The following is a 20,428-nucleotide window of genomic DNA, read 5'->3' on the forward strand; positions in this document are numbered from 1 at the left end:
ACTCTGTAATAATGCTCGATAATAAATTCCTCCCGGATGTCGTGTAGCATCCAGGAGAAATCTAAAAAAAACCTAACCTAACCTAACCTAACCTAACCTAACCTAACCTAACCTAACCTAACCTAACCTAACCTAACCTAACCTAACCTAACCTAACCTAACCTAACCTAACCTAACCTAACCTAACCTAACCTAACCTAACCTAACCTAACCTAACCTAACCTAACCTAACCTAACCTAACCTAACCTAACCTAACCTAACCTAACCTAACCTAACCTAACCTAACCTAACCTAACCTAACCTAACCTAACCTAACCTAACCTAACCTAACCTAACCTAACCTAACCTAACCTAACCTAACCTAACCTAACCTAACCTAACCTAACCTAACCTAACCTAACCTAACCTAACCTAACCTAACCTAACCTAACCTAACCTTTTTTTTTTTTTTTTTTTTTTTTTTTGTTTTCGCAGGGGAATGCATTTACGCACTGAGTGTGGGACTCCTGGGCCGCTATCCAGCCCAGACTACCCACTAAACCCCTGCGGGTGCCATCGGCCGCTTTACAGGGAGGCGCCTCGGATCTATCTAACACAAGACGCCTCAGCGACTGGCCGGTCTCTTTCGCCAGAGACCGGACTCACCATTCTCAGGGGCCCACCGACACCTGGTGGACCCCTGCCGACGGGTGGAACCTAACCTAACCTAACCTAACCTAACCTAACCTAACCTAACCTAACCTAACCTAACCTAACCTAACCTAACCTAACCTAACCTAACCTAACCTAACCTAACCTAACCTAACCTAACCTAACCTAACCTAACCTAACCTAACCTAACCTAACCTAACCAGAAGAAGCCACTGACTTTGGATATTAAACAGAAACGAAATTCCTCCAAATAAACCTCATGAAGAGCCATCACATTAACAAATTCTTCCCAGAACTTAGAACAATTAAGAAAATTTACAGAAAAAAAAAAAAAAAAAAAAAAAAATATAGCACCGAAATTTGAAACTACTCAACTTATAACCTAGCATACAACCCATGAAACACCTAACAGAACACCAAAATTTTACAAATCAAGAAACGAACATGAAAAAGTAGCCAGGATCTACAAAATAGACCCATATGACCTCAATCAAATTCATCACCGAGACTCCACCATCAAGACATTAGCAAACCGTTTACACAGCATACTAACTAACTTGAAAAAATTTAACCTACAATTGTAACTAGATTAATAATTAAGTGATTATAAAATAAACGCCACTGTATCAAATCGCAGAGGCAACAAAACTGTAAAATCAAAGACAATTGCTTATGTAAAACTCCGATATATATTATGTAAGAAACTCTGTAATAATGCTCGATAATAAATTCCTCCCGGATGTCGTGTAGCATCCAGGAGAAATCTAAAAAAAAAACCTAACCTAACCTAACCTAACCTAACCTAACCTAACCTAACCTAACCTAACCTAACCTAACCTAACCTAACCTAACCTAACCTAACCTAACCTAACCTAACCTAACCTAACCTAACCTAACCTAACCTAACCTAACCTAACCTAACCTAACCTAACCTAACCTAACCTAACCTAACCTAACCTAACCAGTCTCCCCGCCGCGCGCGAGCTGAACGCACACGGTCCGCGTCGCTCCGCGCAAAAAATTCCCCATTTTTCGTTTAAAAAATTAATACCTCCGGATCTAAAAGTGCTACAGCTAAGTGAGATACCTTAAAAAATGCGCGCTTATTAGTGCTACAAACTGTGTTTAGTGTTATAAGTGTAGATTTTTAGTAACCATTTTTAAAAGTGAAGTGCAAAAACTCAAAATTTTCGTTGACTTTTTTCATATTAAAATCAATAAAAAAACCCAGTGGACAGATATCTCTATGATTCATATACCAAATTAAAGGTTACAACAGTGCGCAACTTTTGACATATAGTACAGTGATATTAAGACAATAGTGTAACAACAGGAAACCCAAACACTTTCACTTTTAAAAATTTTAAACTTCAAAAAATTTTTTTCTCTGGAATAAGATCGATAACCCCACTTTTTTGAACTGCTATCTTGTGTGTAAAATCAGTGACTACAATTTCACCAAATTTGAGACATTTCTGCTGAGCCATCAGGTGGCTATCACAGAAAAACCATCACAGCCAATCAGCGGTTTCCTTGTGTTTGCGGCTAAACCCATGCACCTTCGCTAGTGGTTCAACTGCCTCCTGAAGTGCGGTAAGAAGACGCATCTGAAGGCAGTTTCACCAAGTTCCTGGGATCCCGCGTTCCTGAGATACAGCCGTTTTTCCTGCCGAAATTCAACATCTGGCGACTTCGCGTCATCACACACCAGGACCCTGGAGCCCCAGAGCTAAGTGACATAGTTGAGCCCCCAGTGCATCTATCTGACCATAATTGTGCCAAATCTGAGAATTTTCCCTGCCATAGTTTCTGAGATAGACCGTCCTAACCAAAAAAGAGAACATTTTCTCGACGACTTTACGTAATTTCAAACTGAAAAATCACTTTTCTCCTACGGGATTTTTGGACAAACCAACATCATACATTCATAGTCTAGACCTAAAAAATAAGTTTCACGCTGTTTTTGGAATTTTATACCCAGTACTTTCTGAGATATTAAGCTCGTAAAATCGGAAATTTTCACTACTTTTTCGCATTTTTGGTCAAAATTGCACTCTTTTCCAATAGATTAGACCCACAGAAGTACACCTATGCCATTTTTGAAATCTTTTCTCAACTAGTTCCTGAGATATTAATTTATAAAGTTAAAATATTTCTCTTACCTTTTTTTTTTTTTTTTTTTGGTAAAGTCATTCTTTCTTCCATTTACCATGGCAAGCGTTAAAGCAACCTTGCCCACCCCCCCGACCCTCCCCAATTTGTCAGAAAACCCCACAGAAAAAATATATCAGCTAGCAAACATCATTATTGAAGCAATTAATCAAGGAAAAAGCGTCACAGCACCCAATAAGAAATTAATAGTAGAAGCAGCAGAAGCTATTAAGAGCACTACGATAAGAATCACATCGAGCAATAGTGAGAAAAGCTCTCAGGACACCCCTAACCCCCTAACCCCAAACCCCACTATTCAGGAAGACACTCTCAGACGGGTTTTTAGGGAGGAGCTTGAGGCGTTCCATACCCTCTCTACTCCCTCCAAGGCCCCCACATATGCCTCTTTGACCGCCAAGACCCCCACTAAACCAGCTATTCTTGTCAAGACCCCAACCCCCGACGGCGACAACGCCAAACCAGCTATACAGACTCTGAGAGAACAAATCTCATTTAAAGATAAGAACTTCGCCCCTAGCAAAATAACCCAGATTACAAAAGACAAACTTATAATAGAAGTTGAAAACCCACAACAACAGAAAGAAACATTAGAGTACATTAACCAGTTCGAACACCTGAAAGCCTCTATACCAAAGAAACGTAAACCACTAATTATTGCAAAGGGAATCCATAGCCGAATAAAAAGAGAAGAACTTATACAAATCATTACAACACAAAACACTCTCCCAACAGAATCAATCAGGCTGTGCTACTTGACTAACAACAGGAACCCTAAACTATACAACGCCGTACTAGAAGTCGACCCCTCTGTTTACGCCCGTATCATCGGACTAGAGAGGATCGCTGTTGACTTGCAACGAGTGCACGTAGCCCCCCAAACAAGATTTATACAGTGCCACTCGTGCCTCCAATTTGGACACACGAAAAACAAGTGCACATCCAAAACTAAACCGTGCGCACACTGTGCATCCCCTGACCACCAGATTGACACCTGTCCAACCAAGAACGCTCCAGAGTCAGCCTGCTGTTACAATTGTGCAGGCAAAGGCCAAATAAGGAACATCCAAGACACACAACTCAACCTAAACCACTCCGCAACCGACCATAAGCTGTGCCCTAGAATAAGGGCAGCCATAAACAGAATAGAAGAAGCCACTGACTTTGGATATTAAACAGAAACGAAATTCCTCCAAATAAACCTCATGAAGAGCTACCGCACGCACCACGAATTCATTCAATATTTTCAAAAAGTTAAAGCAGCAATCCTCATTAAAAACAAAATTTCAACCCTCGGAATGGCACAATCCTTCAACAGTAACACAGCGGTAACACAACTAATAATGGATTACAGGAAATAACAGGCCATCACATTAACAAATTCTTCCCAAGTTTAGAACAATTAAGAAAAATTACAGGAAAAAAAATAGCACCGAATTTTGAAACTACTCAACTTATAACCTAGCATACAACCCACGAAACACCTAATAGAACACTGCCCAAAAAATTTTACAAATCAAGAAACGAACACAAAGAAGTAGCCAGGATCTACAAGATAGACCCATATGACCTATATCAAATTCATCACCGAGACTCCACCATCAAGACATTAGCAACCATTTACACAGCATACTAACTAACTTGAAAAAAAAAAAATGTAACCTACAATTGTAACTAGATTAATAATTAAGTGATTATAAAATAAACGCCACTGTATCAAATCGCAGAGGCAACAAAACTGTAAAATCAAAGACAATTGCTTATGTAAAACTACGATATATATTATGTAAGAAACTCTGTAATAATGCTCGATAATAAATTCCTCCCGGATGTCGTGTAGCATCCAGGAGAAATCTAAAAAAAACCTAACCTAACCTAACCTAACCTAACCTAACCTAACCTAACCTAACCTAACCTAACCTAACCTAACCTAACCTAACCTAACCTAACCTAACCTAACCTAACCTAACCTAACCTAACCTAACCTAACCTAACCTAACCTAACCTAACCTAACCTAACCTAACCTAACCTAACCTAACCTAACCTAACCTAACCTAACCTAACCTAACCTAACCTAACCTAACCTAACCTAACCTAACCTAACCTAACCTAACCTAACCTAACCTAACCTAACCTAACCTAACCTAACCTAACCTAACCTAACCTAACCTAACCTAACCTAACCTAACCTAACCTAACCTAACCTAACCTAACCTAACCTAACCTAACCTAACCTAACCTAACCTAACCTAACCTAACCTAACCTAACCTAACCTAACCTAACCTAACCTAACCTAACCTAACCTAACCTAACCTAACCTAACCTAACCTAACCTAACCTAACCTAACCTTTTTTTTTTTTTTTTTTTTTTTTTTTTTTTTTTTTTTTTTTTTTTTTTTTTTTTGTTTTCGCAGGGGAATGCATTTACGCACTGAGTGTGGGACTCCTGGGCCGCTATCCAGCCCAGACTACCCACTAAACCCCTGCGGGTGCCATCGGCCGCTTTACAGGGAGGCGCCTCGGATCTATCTAGCACAAGACGCCTCAGCGACTGGCCGGTCTCTTTCGCCAGAGACCGGACTCACCATTCTCAGGGGCCCACCGACACCTGGTGGACCCCTGCCGACGGGTGGGACTTTAGTCCCACCGATTACGGAGGCGCTTGCAAGCGCGCAAGGTAGCGCCTGCGTCGCACCCCCGTCCGCCTTCTGCGGATCGGCTCCGCGAGGGGGTGGTCCTCGCGGTTCCTTTCCTCGGCCTCCCTCTGTGACATAACAGTCTCACAGAAGGAGGCCACTGCCGCCCAGGCTCCGTCACTCCCGAGCATCGCATTGACGACACTCGGGAGCGACAGATCCACTCCACCGAGCACTGCCACCAGATCGTGGCGCTGCCGACTCCACCTGGGACACTGCTCTAGAACATGTTGAGCAGTGTCCCGAGCCTCGCCACAATCGTGGCAGACCGGCTCGGTCTCCCGCTGGGCCACGCGGTGCAGGTACTCACCGAAGCAGCCATGCCCGGTGAGCACCTGCGTCATGCGGAAGGTGAGAGGCTTGCGCCGCCTCAACATCCATCTCTCCAGGACCTGGCGCAGGGCCTCCAACCTAACCTAACCTAACCTAACCTAACCTAACCTAACCTAACCTAACCTAACCTAACCTAACCTAACCTAACCTAACCTAACCTAACCTAACCTAACCTAACCTAACCTTTTTTTTTTTTTTTTTTTTTTTTTTTGTTTTCGCAGGGGAATGCATTTACGCACTGAGTGTGGGACTCCTGGGCCGCTATCCAGCCCAGACTACCCACTAAACCCCTGCGGGTGCCATCGGCCGCTTTACAGGGAGGCGCCTCGGATCTATCTAACACAAGACGCCTCAGCGACTGGCCGGTCTCTTTCGCCAGAGACCGGACTCACCATTCTCAGGGGCCCACCGACACCTGGTGGACCCCTGCCGTCGGGTGGGACTAGTCCCACCGATTTAGGGGGGCGCCTGCAGGCGCGCAAGGTAGCGCCTGCGTCGCACCCCCGTCCGCCTTCTGCGGATCGGCTCCGCGAGGGGGTGGTCCTCGCGGTTCCTTTCCTCGGCCTCCCTCTGTGACATAACAGTCTCACAGAAGGAGGCCACTGCCGCCCAGGCTCCGTCACTCCCGAGCATCGCATTGACGACACTCGGGAGCGACAGATCCACTCCACCGAGCACTGCCACCAGATCGTGGCGCTGCCGACTCCACCTGGGACACTGCTCTAGAACATGTTGAGCAGTGTCCCGAGCCTCGCCACAATCGTGGCAGACCGGCTCGGTCTCCCGCTGGGCCACGCGGTGCAGGTACTCACCGAAGCAGCCATGCCCGGTGAGCACCTGCGTCATGCGGAAGGTGAGAGGCTTGCGCCGCCTCAACATCCATCTCTCCAGGACCTGGCGCAGGGCCTCCACTGTGCGTACACCGTACGTTGCCCGCGCCAGGTCTGCCTCCCACCTCCGCATGAGTTCCGCTTGCCCTCGCAAGCGGACCCGCCGGACCATCTCAGGCGAGGGGTGCTCGCCGATTTCCCTCCTGTTCGCCACAAAGTGGTAAACCTCGGCGAGCACCTCCGCCACCAACTCCCACGGCGGGTCGCCCGCGAGGGCTGTGGCCGCAGCGTACGCCACGGTACGGTACCCCCGTATCGCCCTTACCGCGATCACCTTCTGCGCCTGCCGGAGAAGGCGCTTATTCTCCGCGGCAAGGGCGTCCACCCAAACGGGGGCGCCGTACATCGCCATACTCCGGCACACGCCGGAGTACAGCTTCCGTACAGCGTCGCTGGGCCCACCCAGATTGGGCAGGAGTCGGCCCAGCGACGCAGCCGTCCTGATGATCCTTTGCCCCAGCTCTCGGAAGTGGGGGACAAAGGACCATCTCCCGTCGAGGATGAGGCCCAGGTATTTCATCTGGGCACTCACCCTCAACTCCTCATGACCCACCTGTAGGCGCGCCCCTGGGGGAGGTCCTCGCGTCCGGGCCCCGCGGAAGAGGAGGACTTCGGTCTTATCCAGTCGGACCCGAAGCCCCAGCCTCTCTATGCGGCCGACCAAAAGGGCGAGGCCCGTTTCGGCCAGCCGCGCCGCCTCACCGAAATTCGCACCCCGGGACGTGAAGAGAGTGTCATCCGCATAGCAGATGACACCCGTCCCGGGGGGAAGCCGGCACCGCAGGACCCAATCGTATGCGATGTCCCACAGGATAGGGCCGAGAATCGACCCCTGCGGGACACCGCACCCGACGCCCCGCCGGACCATTTGGCCTCCCCTGTCCTCGTACAGGACGACCCGCTCCTCCAGGTACGCCCCCAACAGCCCCCGCAGGTACGAGGGCACTCCGAAGTACCGGAGCGCCTCCCGTATTACACAGTGCGGGATACTGTTGAAGGCGTTGGCGATGTCTAACGACGTCGCCAGGGTCACCTCGCCTTCTCTGTCCGCCTCCTCCGTCACCGACCGCAGACGCCTGAGGGCGTCGATGGTGGACCTCTTGGCCCGGAATCCGTACTGCACGTCAGAGAGACGCGGTCCCGGGCCTTCCTCCACATGCCGAACGAGGCGAGAGGCCACAACACTCTCTAGGGCCTTCCCAGCCTCGCTCAGCAGGACCAGAGGTCGCACCGCCGAAGCCGAGTCCAAGGGCCGGCTCCCCTTCGGAATAAGGCAGAGCCGGCCCTCCTTCCATAATTTCGGGAACTGCCCCTCTCGCAGACAGCGGTTGAGCAGCCCCCGAAACTCCTCCCCGAGGTGCACGAGAATCAGCGCAAGCACTTTCCCGTGCACCCCGTCTGGACCCGGTGCCCTCTTCCTTGTCTGGAGGCGGTCGAGGACCACCTCCATTTCGACGTCGGTGACGGGAGGCGGATCCGCCTCCACCTCTTCTCCCTCCGCGTCAGGCGGCTGTCGGGCCATCCTCGGAGGAGAAAACCCTCGCGGATTGCCGGGGAATAGATCCCCGACAATCTCCCCCAGCAGAGCTGGCTGAAGGGTCTCCGTTAGCGGGGTCGCCTGTGGGCGCAATTTGTCTCGCGCCCACTTATACGGCCGGCCCCATGGGTCTCTTTCGATACCCTCCACCAGCTCCTCGAAGGCTTCCTCCTTGGCCCGACCGATGGCCAGCTGCAGCTCCTTACGGTTTTCCACATACACCGCATACAGCTGACCATCCCTCTCCTCGTCCCGGGGACTGCGCCGCCTGCTTCGACTATAGGCCCTTCGGGCCGCGTTGCAGGCGACGCGAAGGGCGGCAATCTCCGCCGACCACCAATAGACCGCCCGCCTAGGGGGGGCTCGACCTACGCTTGGCATGGCCGCCCGGCACACCGCTGTGAAAGCGTCGCCGAGACGGTCAGCCGCGTCGTCCACCCCCATTCCGTCTAGAGGCGGGAGGCTCCAGCGGCCGACGATGGCCGCCTCTTCCGCCAGCTCCCGGTCAAGCCGCGTAAGGGCCCAACGCGGGAACCGGCTGCGCACCCGGGACGATGATGCCGCCTGACATTGGGGGGCGGCCGACACCTCGAACCGAATATACAAGTGGTCCGAGAGTGTCTCCACCCCCCCTTCCACCCTCCAGTCCGACACGGAGCGCGCGGCGGAGGGGGTGGCGAACGTCAGGTCCACCACCGATCCGCCCGTCCGTCGCACGCACGTGTGGGCTGTCCCCCTGTTTAGGAGAGACAGCCCCGCGGCCAGCGCCCACTCTTCCACCTTTCGCCCCTTGGGCTCCGTGGCCGGGTTCCCCCACGCCGTTGATTTGGCGTTGAAGTCACCGGCCACGAAGACCTTTAGGGGCGCTAACCGCCTTATCTCCGGCCCCAGAGCATCCAAGAACCGCTCCAGGGCCGGCAAATCCCGGTTCGGGGAGAAGTAAACACCAATTATGGCGTACTCTCCCCGAACCGCCACCACAAAGCCGTTCCCTCTCTTCTTAATCGCGAGGGGAGGGGCGGCACCAGGCCTAGCCACGATGGCCACGAGGCCATCCAGATCCCCCGCCCAGTGGGGCAGGGAGGGAACCGCGTACGGCTCCGCGACCACCGCGACATCCAGATCCCACTCCGCCATGGATTGCAGGAGGAGGTCCTGCGCCCTAGCGGAGTGGTTGAGGTTGGCCTGGAGGAAGGTGACCCCCATCACTCCTCCATTTGGCCGACTGGCGCCTCCCCTTGCCTTCCCTCGCGCGGAGGAGGGGACGGCCCTTTCCCTCGGATCGGGGGTGGGTTGCAGGCCCTACCCCCCATCACGTGGCCCGCCGGCTTGCCGGCGTCGCGGCATACCGCGCAGCGGGGCTCCGCTGTGCAGGAGGCGGACAAATGCCCTGCCTCCCCGCACCTATAGCAGAGCCGGCTGCGGTCCGTCTGCGAGGGGCACAGCGATGCAGTGTGCCCCTTCCCCATGCACTTGTAGCAGTGCATGGGGCGCGCCTCCAGGTGCCGGAGCTGCACCCGGCTCCAGCCTACCGTGAGGCTGCCCGCCTCGATCAGCTTTTTGGCCGTCGTGACCGGGCAGCGCATCAGGGCAGAGCCAGAGCCCCGCCAGTCTGAGCGGATTTCACCCACCCAGACCTGGTCCTCCGTACAGCTCCCGGCTTGCGCGACCGCAGCCTTTATCCGCTGCGCCGTTGCCGCATCATTCAGTCCCGTCACGCGGAAATCCGCAGTTTTGACGGGCCTGAAAACGTCCACGACGCCGGCCAGAGCCACCTTCAAGGCCGAAGCAAGTGCGTCCGCCTTGCCTGAGCTAGAGGAGCCGGGGACCTCAATTAATCTCGCTCCGGTCGCACTCGGGCGAATCCGAAGCGAGCCAATGCCCAGCTCCTCCAGGTTCACCTCTTGCTCGGCCTTGAGGAGGGCGGAACTGTATGTGGCCCCATTTTGCACTGCCTCCGGCTGTAACTTAAGAATTACAGCCGAGGAGCTAGGGGCCGACAGTTTTTTCACCACCCTCAGTGGCGCCGCCTTGGGGGACTCCTTGGGCACAGACGTAGGCGCCTCCGCGGGCGCCGCCGTAGGCTTGGGCACAGACTTAGGCGCCCCCGTGGGCGCCGCCGTGGGCTTGGGCACGGTTGAGGGGGCCCCCTTGGGTACCGCCTCGGGCTTGGGCTTGGATTTTTTGCCCTTTCCCTTCCCTTTGCTCCTCCTCCCAACCTCAACCCAGGGGAGCTCCGGGGATCCGTCGACCATAATTGCCGAGGTCGTCGGCCCATCCTCAACTCCAGGGAGCTCCGGGAACTCGTCCGGAACTGCAGAGGTCGACGGCCCCCACTCCATCCCCTCCTCAGCACTTTCCCTTCTACGGCCTTCCATTCCCGTCCGCTTAGGCAGCAGCGCCGGACTCAATCCGGAGGCCTCCGCAATGGCCGCCCTAGTGGCCCTGGCCACCCTCGAACTGTCACCCGCCAGAGGTGGGCGGGTGACCATCCGAGGGAGGCAAGTCTTCAGCTCTGCTAGGCGGCCATCTATCATTTTGGCTATGGAAGCCTCCAGCCTCTCCATCAGCCTCTCTTCCTCTGCAGGTGCACCTGCCCGCTGTTCCGCAGCTCGCGCAGCCTGGTTGACCTCGCGGCGAGCCTCCTCAAACCCGCTGCGGAGCGCAGCGACCTCTGCCCTCATATTGGCCACCTCTCTTTGGAGGCGACCATTATCAGCCCTGAGGCGCCGTACTTCGTCCGACTCGTTACGCGACACCAGGGTATCCATGATATCCCTGATGTCCGTAGAGGCACGCAGAATCTTCGCGCTGAAGCCCCCCTTGAAGGCGGTGGTCTTTCTGACGAGGCTGGTTATAATTCCCAGCCTCTCCACCGCAGTAGCCATAAGTCCGTCAGCACCCAAGGCACTGAAGTCCCGTACCTCAATGGGGGCCACATCCGACCCCTCGTCCCCACTCGGGTGTTCTCCCCTCCGGAAGGCCCGAGTTCCCAGAGTGGCTGAGAAGGAGGCCTCCACATCCTCCTCCCGACTCCTTCGCGTTTCAGCCCGGGCTCCCGTCATATTCGAGGCACCTCGAGCCTTCCCTCTTTTTGCCTTCGGCAATATTTCCGGCCGTGTCCAATCAACCTCCGTGTCCGAACCGGATCCGGACCCACTCGCTACCTCCGAGTAGAGGCGCTTGGCACCCAGCACCGATTCGGACAGCGAGGTGATGGAGCCCACACTTCCCAACGGGTTCCACAGCCTTCCTTGGACCGTAGCCACACCACTCTCATCCGCCATTGCTTCCCCTTCCGATCCACCGCGACTTTCTTCATGTTCGGACCTGGACCGCTCCTTATCAGTTCCGTCCTTCCCGCCCGAACTTTTCTCTCCCCCCACCGAAATCTTCCCCCCACGCTTTCCACTCCTTCCCTTTAGTTGGCCCTGAGAAGGGCCGTTTGGGTGGCCCTGAGAAGGGCCGTTTGGGTGGCCCTGAGAAGGGCCGTTAGGGTGGCCCTGAGAAGGGCCCTTTTTCAAGAAACGCCCGGAGGCGTCCCGCAGTTGAGTACCATTCATTTTAGCGAGTTGCTCCTACTGCACAGTGCACTTTAGCCGTCGGCCTAACCACTCCGTTACGGTGGTTAGGACGCGACGTTGCCCGGGGAACGCGACGTGGACGCAAGCACTGTGGGGTGGTTCCCCAACCTAACCTAACCTAACCTAACCTAACCTAACCTAACCTAACCTAACCTAACCTAACCTAACCTTTTTTTTTTTTTTTTTGTTTTCGCAGGGGAATGCATTTACGCACTGAGTGTGGGACTCCTGGGCCGCTATCCAGCCCAGACTACCCACTAAACCCCTGCGGGTGCCATCGGCCGCTTTACAGGGAGGCGCCTCGGATCTATCTAACACAAGACGCCTCAGCGACTGGCCGGTCTCTTTCGCCAGAGACCGGACTCACCATTCTCAGGGGCCCACCGACACCTGGTGGACCCCTGCCGTCGGGTGGGACTAGTCCCACCGATTTAGGGGGGCGCCTGCAGGCGCGCAAGGTAGCGCCTGCGTCGCGCCCCCGTCCGCCTTCTGCGGATCGGCTCCGCGAGGGGGTGGTCCTCGCGGTTCCTTTCCTCGGCCTCCCTCTGTGACATAACAGTCTCACAGAAGGAGGCCACTGCCGCCCAGGCTCCGTCACTCCCGAGCATCGCATTGACGACACTCGGGAGCGACAGATCCACTCCACCGAGCACTGCCACCAGATCGTGGCGCTGCCGACTCCACCTGGGACACTGCTCTAGAACATGTTGAGCAGTGTCCCGAGCCTCGCCACAATCGTGGCAGACCGGCTCGGTCTCCCGCTGGGCCACGCGGTGCAGGTACTCACCGAAGCAGCCATGCCCGGTGAGCACCTGCGTCATGCGGAAGGTGAGAGGCTTGCGCCGCCTCAACATCCATCTCTCCAGGACCTGGCGCAGGGCCTCCACTGTGCGTACACCGTACGTTGCCCGCGCCAGGTCTGCCTCCCACCTCCGCATGAGTTCCGCTTGCCCTCGCAAGCGGACCCGCCGGACCATCTCAGGCGAGGGGTGCTCGCCGATTTCCCTCCTGTTCGCCACAAAGTGGTAAACCTCGGCGAGCACCTCCGCCACCAACTCCCACGGCGGGTCGCCCGCGAGGGCTGTGGCCGCAGCGTACGCCACGGTACGGTACCCCCGTATCGCCCTTACCGCGATCACCTTCTGCGCCTGCCGGAGAAGGCGCTTATTCTCCGCGGCAAGGGCGTCCACCCAAACGGGGGCGCCGTACATCGCCATACTCCGGCACACGCCGGAGTACAGCTTCCGTACAGCGTCGCTGGGCCCACCCAGATTGGGCAGGAGTCGGCCCAGCGACGCAGCCGTCCTGACGATCCTTTGCCCCAGCTCTCGGAAGTGGGGGACAAAGGACCATCTCCCGTCGAGGATGAGGCCCAGGTATTTCATCTGGGCACTCACCCTCAACTCCTCATGACCCACCTGGAGGCGCGCCCCTGGGGGAGGTCCTCGCGTCCGGGCCCCGCGGAAGAGGAGGACTTCGGTCTTATCCAGTCGGACCCGAAGCCCCAGCCTCTCTATGCGGCCGACCAAAAGGGCGAGGCCCGTTTCGGCTAGCCGCGCCGCCTCACCGAAATTCGCACCCCGGGACGTGAAGAGAGTGTCATCCGCATAGCAGATGACACCCGTCCCGGGGGGAAGCCGGCACCGCAGGACCCAATCGTATGCGATGTCCCACAGGATAGGGCCGAGAATCGACCCCTGCGGGACACCGCACCCGACGCCCCGCCGGACCATTTGACCTCCCCTGTCCTCGTACAGGACGACCCGCTCCTCCAGGTACGCCCCCAACAGCCCCCGCAGGTACGAGGGCACTCCGAAGTACCGGAGCGCCTCCCGTATTACACAGTGCGGGATACTGTTGAAGGCGTTGGCGATGTCTAACGACGTCGCCAGGGTCACCTCGCCTTCTCGATCCGCCTCCTCCGTCACCGACCGCAGACGCCTGAGGGCGTCGATGGTGGACCTCTTGGCCCGGAATCCGTACTGCACGTCAGAGAGACGCGGTCCCGGGCCTTCCTCCACATGCCGAACGAGGCGAGAGGCCACAACACTCTCTAGGGCCTTCCCAGCCTCGCTCAGCAGGACCAGAGGTCGCACCGCCGAAGCCGAGTCCAAGGGCCGGCTCCCCTTCGGAATAAGGCAGAGCCGGCCCTTCTTCCATAATTTCGGGAACTGCCCCTCTCGCAGACAGCGGTTGAGCAGCCCCCGAAACTCCTCCCCGAGGTGCACGAGAATCAGCGCAAGCACTTTCCCGTGCACCCCGTCTGGACCCGGTGCCCTCTTCCTTGTCTGGAGGCGGTCGAGGACCACCTCCATTTCGACGTCGGTGACGGGAGGCGGATCCGCCTCCACCTCTTCTCCCTCCGCGTCAGGCGGCTGTCGGGCCATCCTCGGAGGAGAAAACCCTCGCGGATTGCCGGGGAATAGATCCCCGACAATCTCCCCCAGCAGAGCTGGCTGAAGGGTCTCCGTTAGCGGGGTCGCCTGTGGGCGCAATTTGTCTCGCGCCCACTTATACGGCCGGCCCCATGGGTCTCTTTCGATACCCTCCACCAGCTCCTCGAAGGCTTCCTCCTTGGCCCGACCGATGGCCAGCTGCAGCTCCTTACGGTTTTCCACATACACCGCATACAGCTGACCATCCCTCTCCTCGTCCCGGGGACTGCGCCGCCTGCTTCGACTATAGGCCCTTCGGGCCGCGTTGCAGGCGACGCGAAGGGCGGCAATCTCCGCCGACCACCAATAGACCGCCCGCCTAGGGGGGGCTCGACCTACGCTTGGCATGGCCGCCCGGCACACCGCTGTGAAAGCGTCGCCGAGACGGTCAGCCGCGTCGTCCACCCCCATTCCGTCTAGAGGCGGGAGGCTCCAGCGGCCGACGATGGCCGCCTCTTCCGCCAGCTCCCGGTCAAGCCGCGTAAGGGCCCAGCGCGGGAACCGGCTGCGCACCCGGGACGATGATGCCGCCTGACATTGGGGGGCGGCCGACACCTCGAACCGAATATACAAGTGGTCCGAGAGTGTCTCCACCCCCCCTTCCACCCTCCAGTCCGACACGGAGCGCGCGGCGGAGGGGGTGGCGAACGTCAGGTCCACCACCGATCCGCCCGTCCGTCGCACGCACGTGTGGGCTGTCCCCCTGTTTAGGAGAGACAGCCCCGCGGCCAGCGCCCACTCTTCCACCTTTCGCCCCTTGGGCTCCGTGGCCGGGTTCCCCCACGCCGTTGATTTGGCGTTGAAGTCACCGGCCACGAAGACCTTTAGGGGCGCTAACCGCCTTATCTCCGGCCCCAGAGCATCCAAGAACCGCTCCAGGGCCGGCAAATCCCGGTTCGGGGAGAAGTAAACACCAATTATGGCGTACTCTCCCCGAACCGCCACCACAAAGCCGTTCCCTCTCTTCTTAATCGCGAGGGGAGGGGCGGCACCAGGCCTAGCCACGATGGCCACGAGGCCATCCAGATCCCCCGCCCAGTGGGGCAGGGAGGGAACCGCGTACGGCTCCGCGACCACCGCGACATCCAAATCCCACTCCGCCATGGATTGCAGGAGGAGATCCTGCGCCCTAGCGGAGTGGTTGAGGTTGGCCTGGAGGAAGGTGACCCCCATCACTCCTCCATTTGGCCGACTGGCGCCTCCCCTTGCCTTCCCTCGCGCGGAGGAGGGGACGGTCCTTTCCCTCGGATCGGGGGTGGGTTGCAGGCCCTACCCCCCATCACGTGGCCCGCCGGCTTGCCGGCGTCGCGGCATACCGCGCAGCGGGGCTCCGCTGTGCAGGAGGCGGACAGATGCCCTGTCTCCCCGCACCTATAGCAGAGCCGGCTGCGGTCCGTCTGCGAGGGGCACAGCGATGCAGTGTGCCCCTTCCCCATGCACTTGTAGCAGTGCATGGGGCGCGCCTCCAGGTGCCGGAGCTGCACCCGGCTCCAGCCTACCGTGAGGCTGCCCGCCTCGATCAGCTTTTTGGCCGTCGTGACCGGGCAGCGCATCAGGGCAGAGCCAGAGCCCCGCCAGTCTGAGCGGATTTCACCCACCCAGACCTGGTCCTCCGTGCAGCTCCCGGCTTGCGCGACCGCAGCCTTTATCCGCTGCGCCGTTGCCGCATCATTCAGTCCCGTCACGCGGAAATCCGCAGTTTTGACGGGCCTGAAAACGTCCACGACGCCGGCCAGGGCCACCTTCAAGGCCGAAGCAAGTGCGTCCGCCTTGCCTGAGCTAGAGGAGCCGGGGACCTCAATTAATCTCGCTCCGGTCGCACTCGGGCGAATCCGAAGCGAGCCAATGCCCAGCTCCTCCAGGTTCACCTCTTGCTCGGCCTTGAGGAGGGCGGAACTGTATGTGGCCCCATTTTGCACTGCCTCCGGCTGTAACTTAAGAATTACAGCCGAGGAGCTAGGGGCCGACAGTTTTTTCACCACCCTCAGTGGCGCCGCCTTGGGGGACTCCTTGGGCACAGGTGTAGGCGCCCCCGTGGGTGCCGCCGCAGGCTTGGGCACGGTCGCGGGGGGCCCCTTGGGTACCGCCGCAGGCTTGGGCTTAGATTTTTTGCCCTTTCCCTTTCCTTTACCCCTCCTCCGAACTTCAACCCAAGGGAGCTCCGGGGATTCGTCGACCAGAGTTGCCGAGGTCGTCGGCCCAACCTCAACTCCAGGGAGCTCCGGGAACTCGTCCGGAACTGCAGAGGTCGACGGCCCCCACTCCATCCCCTCCTCAGCACTTTCCCTTCTACGGCCTTCCATTCCCGTCCGCTTAGGCAGCAGCGCCGGACTCAAGCCGGAGGCCTCCGCAATGGCCGCCCTAGTGGCCCTCGCCACCCTCGAACTGTCACCCGCCAGAGGTGGGCGGGTGACCATCCGAGGGAGGCAAGTCTTCAGCTCTGCTAGGCGGCCATCTATCATTTTGGCTATGGAAGCCTCCAGCCTCTCCATCAGCTCTTTCTCCGCAGGTGCACCTGACCGCTGTTCCGCAGCTCGCGCAGCCTGACTGGCCTCTCGGCGGGCCTCCTCAAACCCACTGCGGAGCGCAGCGACCTCTGCCCTCATGTTGGCCACCTCTCTTTGGAGACGACCGTTATCGGCTCTGAGACGCCGGACCTCATCCGACTCACTACGCGACACCAGGGTGTCCATAATATCCCTGATGTCCGTAGAGGCCCGCAAAATTTTTGCGCTGTAGCCCCCTTTGAGGGAGGTGGTCTTTCTGACGAGGCTGGTTATAATTCCCAGCCTCTCCACCGCGGTGGCCATAAGTCCCTCAGCACCCAGGGCACTGAAGTCCCGTACCTCAATGGGCGCCACATCCGACCCTTCGTCCCCACTCGGGTGTTCTCCCCTCCGGAAGGCCCGAGTCCCCAGAGTGGCTGAGAAGGAGGCCTCCACATCCTCCTCCCGACTCCTTCGCGTTTCAGCCCGGACTCCCGTCATATTCGAGGCACCTCGAGCCTTCCCCCTTTTTGCCTTCGACAATATTTCCGGCCGTGTCCACTCAACCTCCGTGTCCGAACCTGATCCGGACCCACTCGCCACCTCTGAGTAGAGGCGCTTGGTACCCAGCACCGATTCGGGCAGCGAGGTGATGGAGCCCACACTTCCCAGCGGATTCCACAGCCTTCCTTGGACCGTTCCTTCCCCTTCCGATCCACCGCGACTTCCTTCATGTTCGGGCCTGGACCGCTCCTTATCACTTCCGTCCTTCCCGCCCGAACTTTTCTCTCCCCCCACCAAACTCTTCCCCCCACGCTTTCCACTCCTTCCCTTTAGTTGGCCCTGAGAAGGGCCGTTTGATTGGCCCTGAGAAGGGCCGTTTGGGTGGCCCTGAGAAGGGCCCTTTTTCAGGAAACGCCCGGAGGCGTCCCGCAATTGAGTTCCGTTCATTTTAGCGCAACGATTGCTCCTTCTTGCACAGTGCCAATTAGCCGTCGGCCTGCCACTCCGTTACGGTGGTCAGGACGCGACGTTGCCCAGGGGACGCGACGAGGACGCTAGCACTGTGGGGTGTCCCCCAACCTAACCTAACCTAACCTAACCTAACCTAACCTAACCTAACCTAACCTAACCTAACCTAACCTAACCTAACCTAACCTAACCTAACCTAACCTAACCTAACCTAACCTAACCTAACCTAACCTAACCTAACCTAACCTAACCTAACCTAACCTAACCTAACCTAACCTAACCTAACCTAACCTAACCTAACCTAACCTAACCTAACCTAACCTAACCTAACCTAACCCAGTCTCCCCGCCGCGCGCGAGCTGAACGCACACGGTCCGCGTCGCTCCGCGCAAAAAATTCCCCATTTTTCGTTTAAAAAATTAATACCTCCGGATCTAAAAGTGCTACAGCTAAGTGAGATACCTTAAAAAATGCGTGCTTATTAGTGCTATAAACTGTGTGTAGTGTTATAAGTGTAGATTTTTAGTAACTATTTTTAAAAGTGCAAAAACTCTAAATTTTCGTTGACTTTTTTCATATTAAAATCAATAAAAAAACCCAGTGGACAGATATCTTTATGATTCATATACCAAATTAAAGGTTACAATAGTGCGCAACTTTTGACATATAGTACAGTGATATTAAGACAATAGTGTAACAACAGGAAACCCAAACATTTTCACTTTTAAAAATTTTAAACTTCAAAAAATTTTTTCTCTGGAATAAGATCGATAACCCCACTTTTTTGAACTGCTATCTTATGTGTAAAATCAGTGACCACAATTTCACCAAATTTGAGACATTTCTGCTCAGCCATCAGGTGGCTATCACAGAAAAACGATTACAGCCAATCAGCGGTTTTCCTGTGTTTGCGGCTAAACCCATGCACCTACGCTAGTGGTTCAACTGCCTCCTGAAGTGCGGTAAGAAGACGCATCTGAAGGCAGTTTCACCAAGTTCCTGGGATCCCGCGTTCCTGAGATACAGTCGTTTTTCCTGCCGAAATTCAACATCTGGCGACTTCGCGTCATCACACACCAGGACCCTGGAGCCCCAGAGCTAAGTGACATAGTTGAGCCCCTAGTGCATCTATCTGACCATAATTGTGCCAAATCTGAGAATTTTCCCTGCCATAGTTTCTGAGATATACCGTCCTAACCAAAAAAGAGAACATTTTCTCGACGACTTTACGTAATTTCAAACTGAAAAATCACTTTTCTCCTACGGGATTTTTGGACAAACCAACATCATACATCCATAGTCTAGACCTAAAAAATAAGTTTCACACTGTTTTTGGAATTTTATACCCAGTACTTTCTGAGATATTAAGCTCGTAAAATCGAAAATTTTCACTACTTTTTCGCATTTTTGGTCAAAATTGCACTCTTTTCCAATAGATTAGACCCACAGAAGTACACCTATGCCATTTTTGAAATCTTTTCTCAACTAGTTCCCGAGATATTAATTTATAAAGTTAAAATATTTCTCTTACCTTTTTTTTTTTTTTTTTTTGGTAAAGTCATTCTTTCTTTCATTTACCATGGCAAGCGTTAAAGCCACCTTGCCCACCCCCCCGACCCTCCCCAATTTGTCAGAAAACCCCACAGAAAAAATATATCAGCTAGCAAACATCATTATTGAAGCAATTAATCAAGGAAAAAGCGTCACAGCACCCAATAAGAAATTAATAGTAGAAGCAGCAGAAGCTATTAAGAGCACTACGATAAGAATCACATCGAGCAATAGTGAGAAAAGCTCTCAGGACACCCCTAACCCCCTAACCCCAAACCCCACTATTCAGGAAGACACTCTCAGACGGGTTTTTAGGGAGGAGCTTGAGGCGTTCCATACCCTCTCTACTCCCTCCAAGGCCCCCACATATGCCTCTTTGACCGCCAAGACCCCCACTAAACCAGCTATTCTTGTCAAGACCCCAACCCCCGACGGCGACAACGCCAAACCAGCTATACAGACTCTGAGAGAACAAATCTCATTTAAAGATAAGAACTTCGCCCCTAGCAAAATAACCCAGATTACAAAAGACAAACTTATAATAGAAGTTGAAAACCCACAACAACAGAAAGAAACATTAGAGTACATTAACCAGTTCGAACACCTGAAAGCCTCTATACCAAAGAAACGTAAACCACTAATTATTGCAAAGGGAATCCATAGCCGAATAAAAAGAGAAGAACTTATACAAATCATTACAACACAAAACACTCTCCCAACAGAATCAATCAGGCTGTGCTACTTGACTAACAACAGGAACCCTAAACTATACAACGCCGTACTAGAAGTCGACCCCTCTGTTTACGCCCGTATCATCGGACTAGAGAGGATCGCTGTTGACTTGCAACGAGTGCACGTAGCCCCCCAAACAAGATTTATACAGTGTCACTCGTGCCTCCAATTTGGACACACGAAAAACAAGTGCACATCCAAAACTAAACCGTGCGCACACTGTGCATCCCCTGACCACCAGATTGACACCTGTCCAACCAAGAACGCTCCAGAGTCAGCCTGCTGTTACAACTGTGCAGGCAAAGGCCAAATAAGGAACATCCAAGACACACAACTCAACCTAAACCACTCCGCAACCGACCATAAGCTGTGCCCTAGAATAAGGGCAG

At 54.9% G+C, this 20,428-nt stretch overlaps 4 protein-coding genes across 4 annotated transcripts; all 4 read right to left on the bottom strand.

Annotated features, from left to right (window-relative positions):
• Nucleotides 1-8,498: 8,498 nt before the first annotated feature.
• LOC128669624 (uncharacterized) lies at nucleotides 8,499-9,485 on the bottom strand (the record flags this gene model as incomplete). Its single annotated transcript, XM_053744552.2, has 1 exon — nucleotides 8,499-9,485. A coding segment is annotated over exon 1 (987 nt), but the record flags the coding sequence as incomplete, so codon positions are not given.
• Nucleotides 9,485-11,842, bottom strand: LOC128669516 (uncharacterized). The gene has a single exon (XM_053744415.2). It carries the CDS (start codon nucleotides 11,840-11,842, stop codon nucleotides 9,485-9,487), a length of 2,358 nt encoding a protein of 785 aa, XP_053600390.2.
• A 2,642-nt stretch (nucleotides 11,843-14,484) lies between these two features.
• On the bottom strand, nucleotides 14,485-15,471 carry LOC128669403 (uncharacterized; the record flags this gene model as incomplete). Its single annotated transcript, XM_053744215.1, has 1 exon — nucleotides 14,485-15,471. A coding segment is annotated over exon 1 (987 nt), but the record flags the coding sequence as incomplete, so codon positions are not given.
• LOC128669517 (uncharacterized) lies at nucleotides 15,471-17,735 on the bottom strand. The gene has a single exon (XM_053744416.2). The coding sequence runs from the start codon at nucleotides 17,733-17,735 to the stop codon at nucleotides 15,471-15,473; it is 2,265 nt and encodes a 754-aa protein (XP_053600391.2).
• Nucleotides 17,736-20,428: the final 2,693 nt, after the last annotated feature.

The sequence above is a fragment of the Plodia interpunctella genome, chromosome 4 (assembly GCF_027563975.2).
Source record: "Plodia interpunctella isolate USDA-ARS_2022_Savannah chromosome 4, ilPloInte3.2, whole genome shotgun sequence".
Taxonomy (NCBI): Eukaryota; Metazoa; Arthropoda; class Insecta; order Lepidoptera; family Pyralidae; genus Plodia; species Plodia interpunctella.

Bases quoted from the DNA above. Each gene is read 5' to 3' on its own strand.
- LOC128669517 (XM_053744416.2), bottom strand. From the start codon at position 17,735: ATGAACGGAACTCAATTGCGGGACGCCTCCGGGCGTTTCCTGAAAAAG.
- LOC128669516 (XM_053744415.2), bottom strand. From the start codon at position 11,842: ATGAATGGTACTCAACTGCGGGACGCCTCCGGGCGTTTCTTGAAAAAG.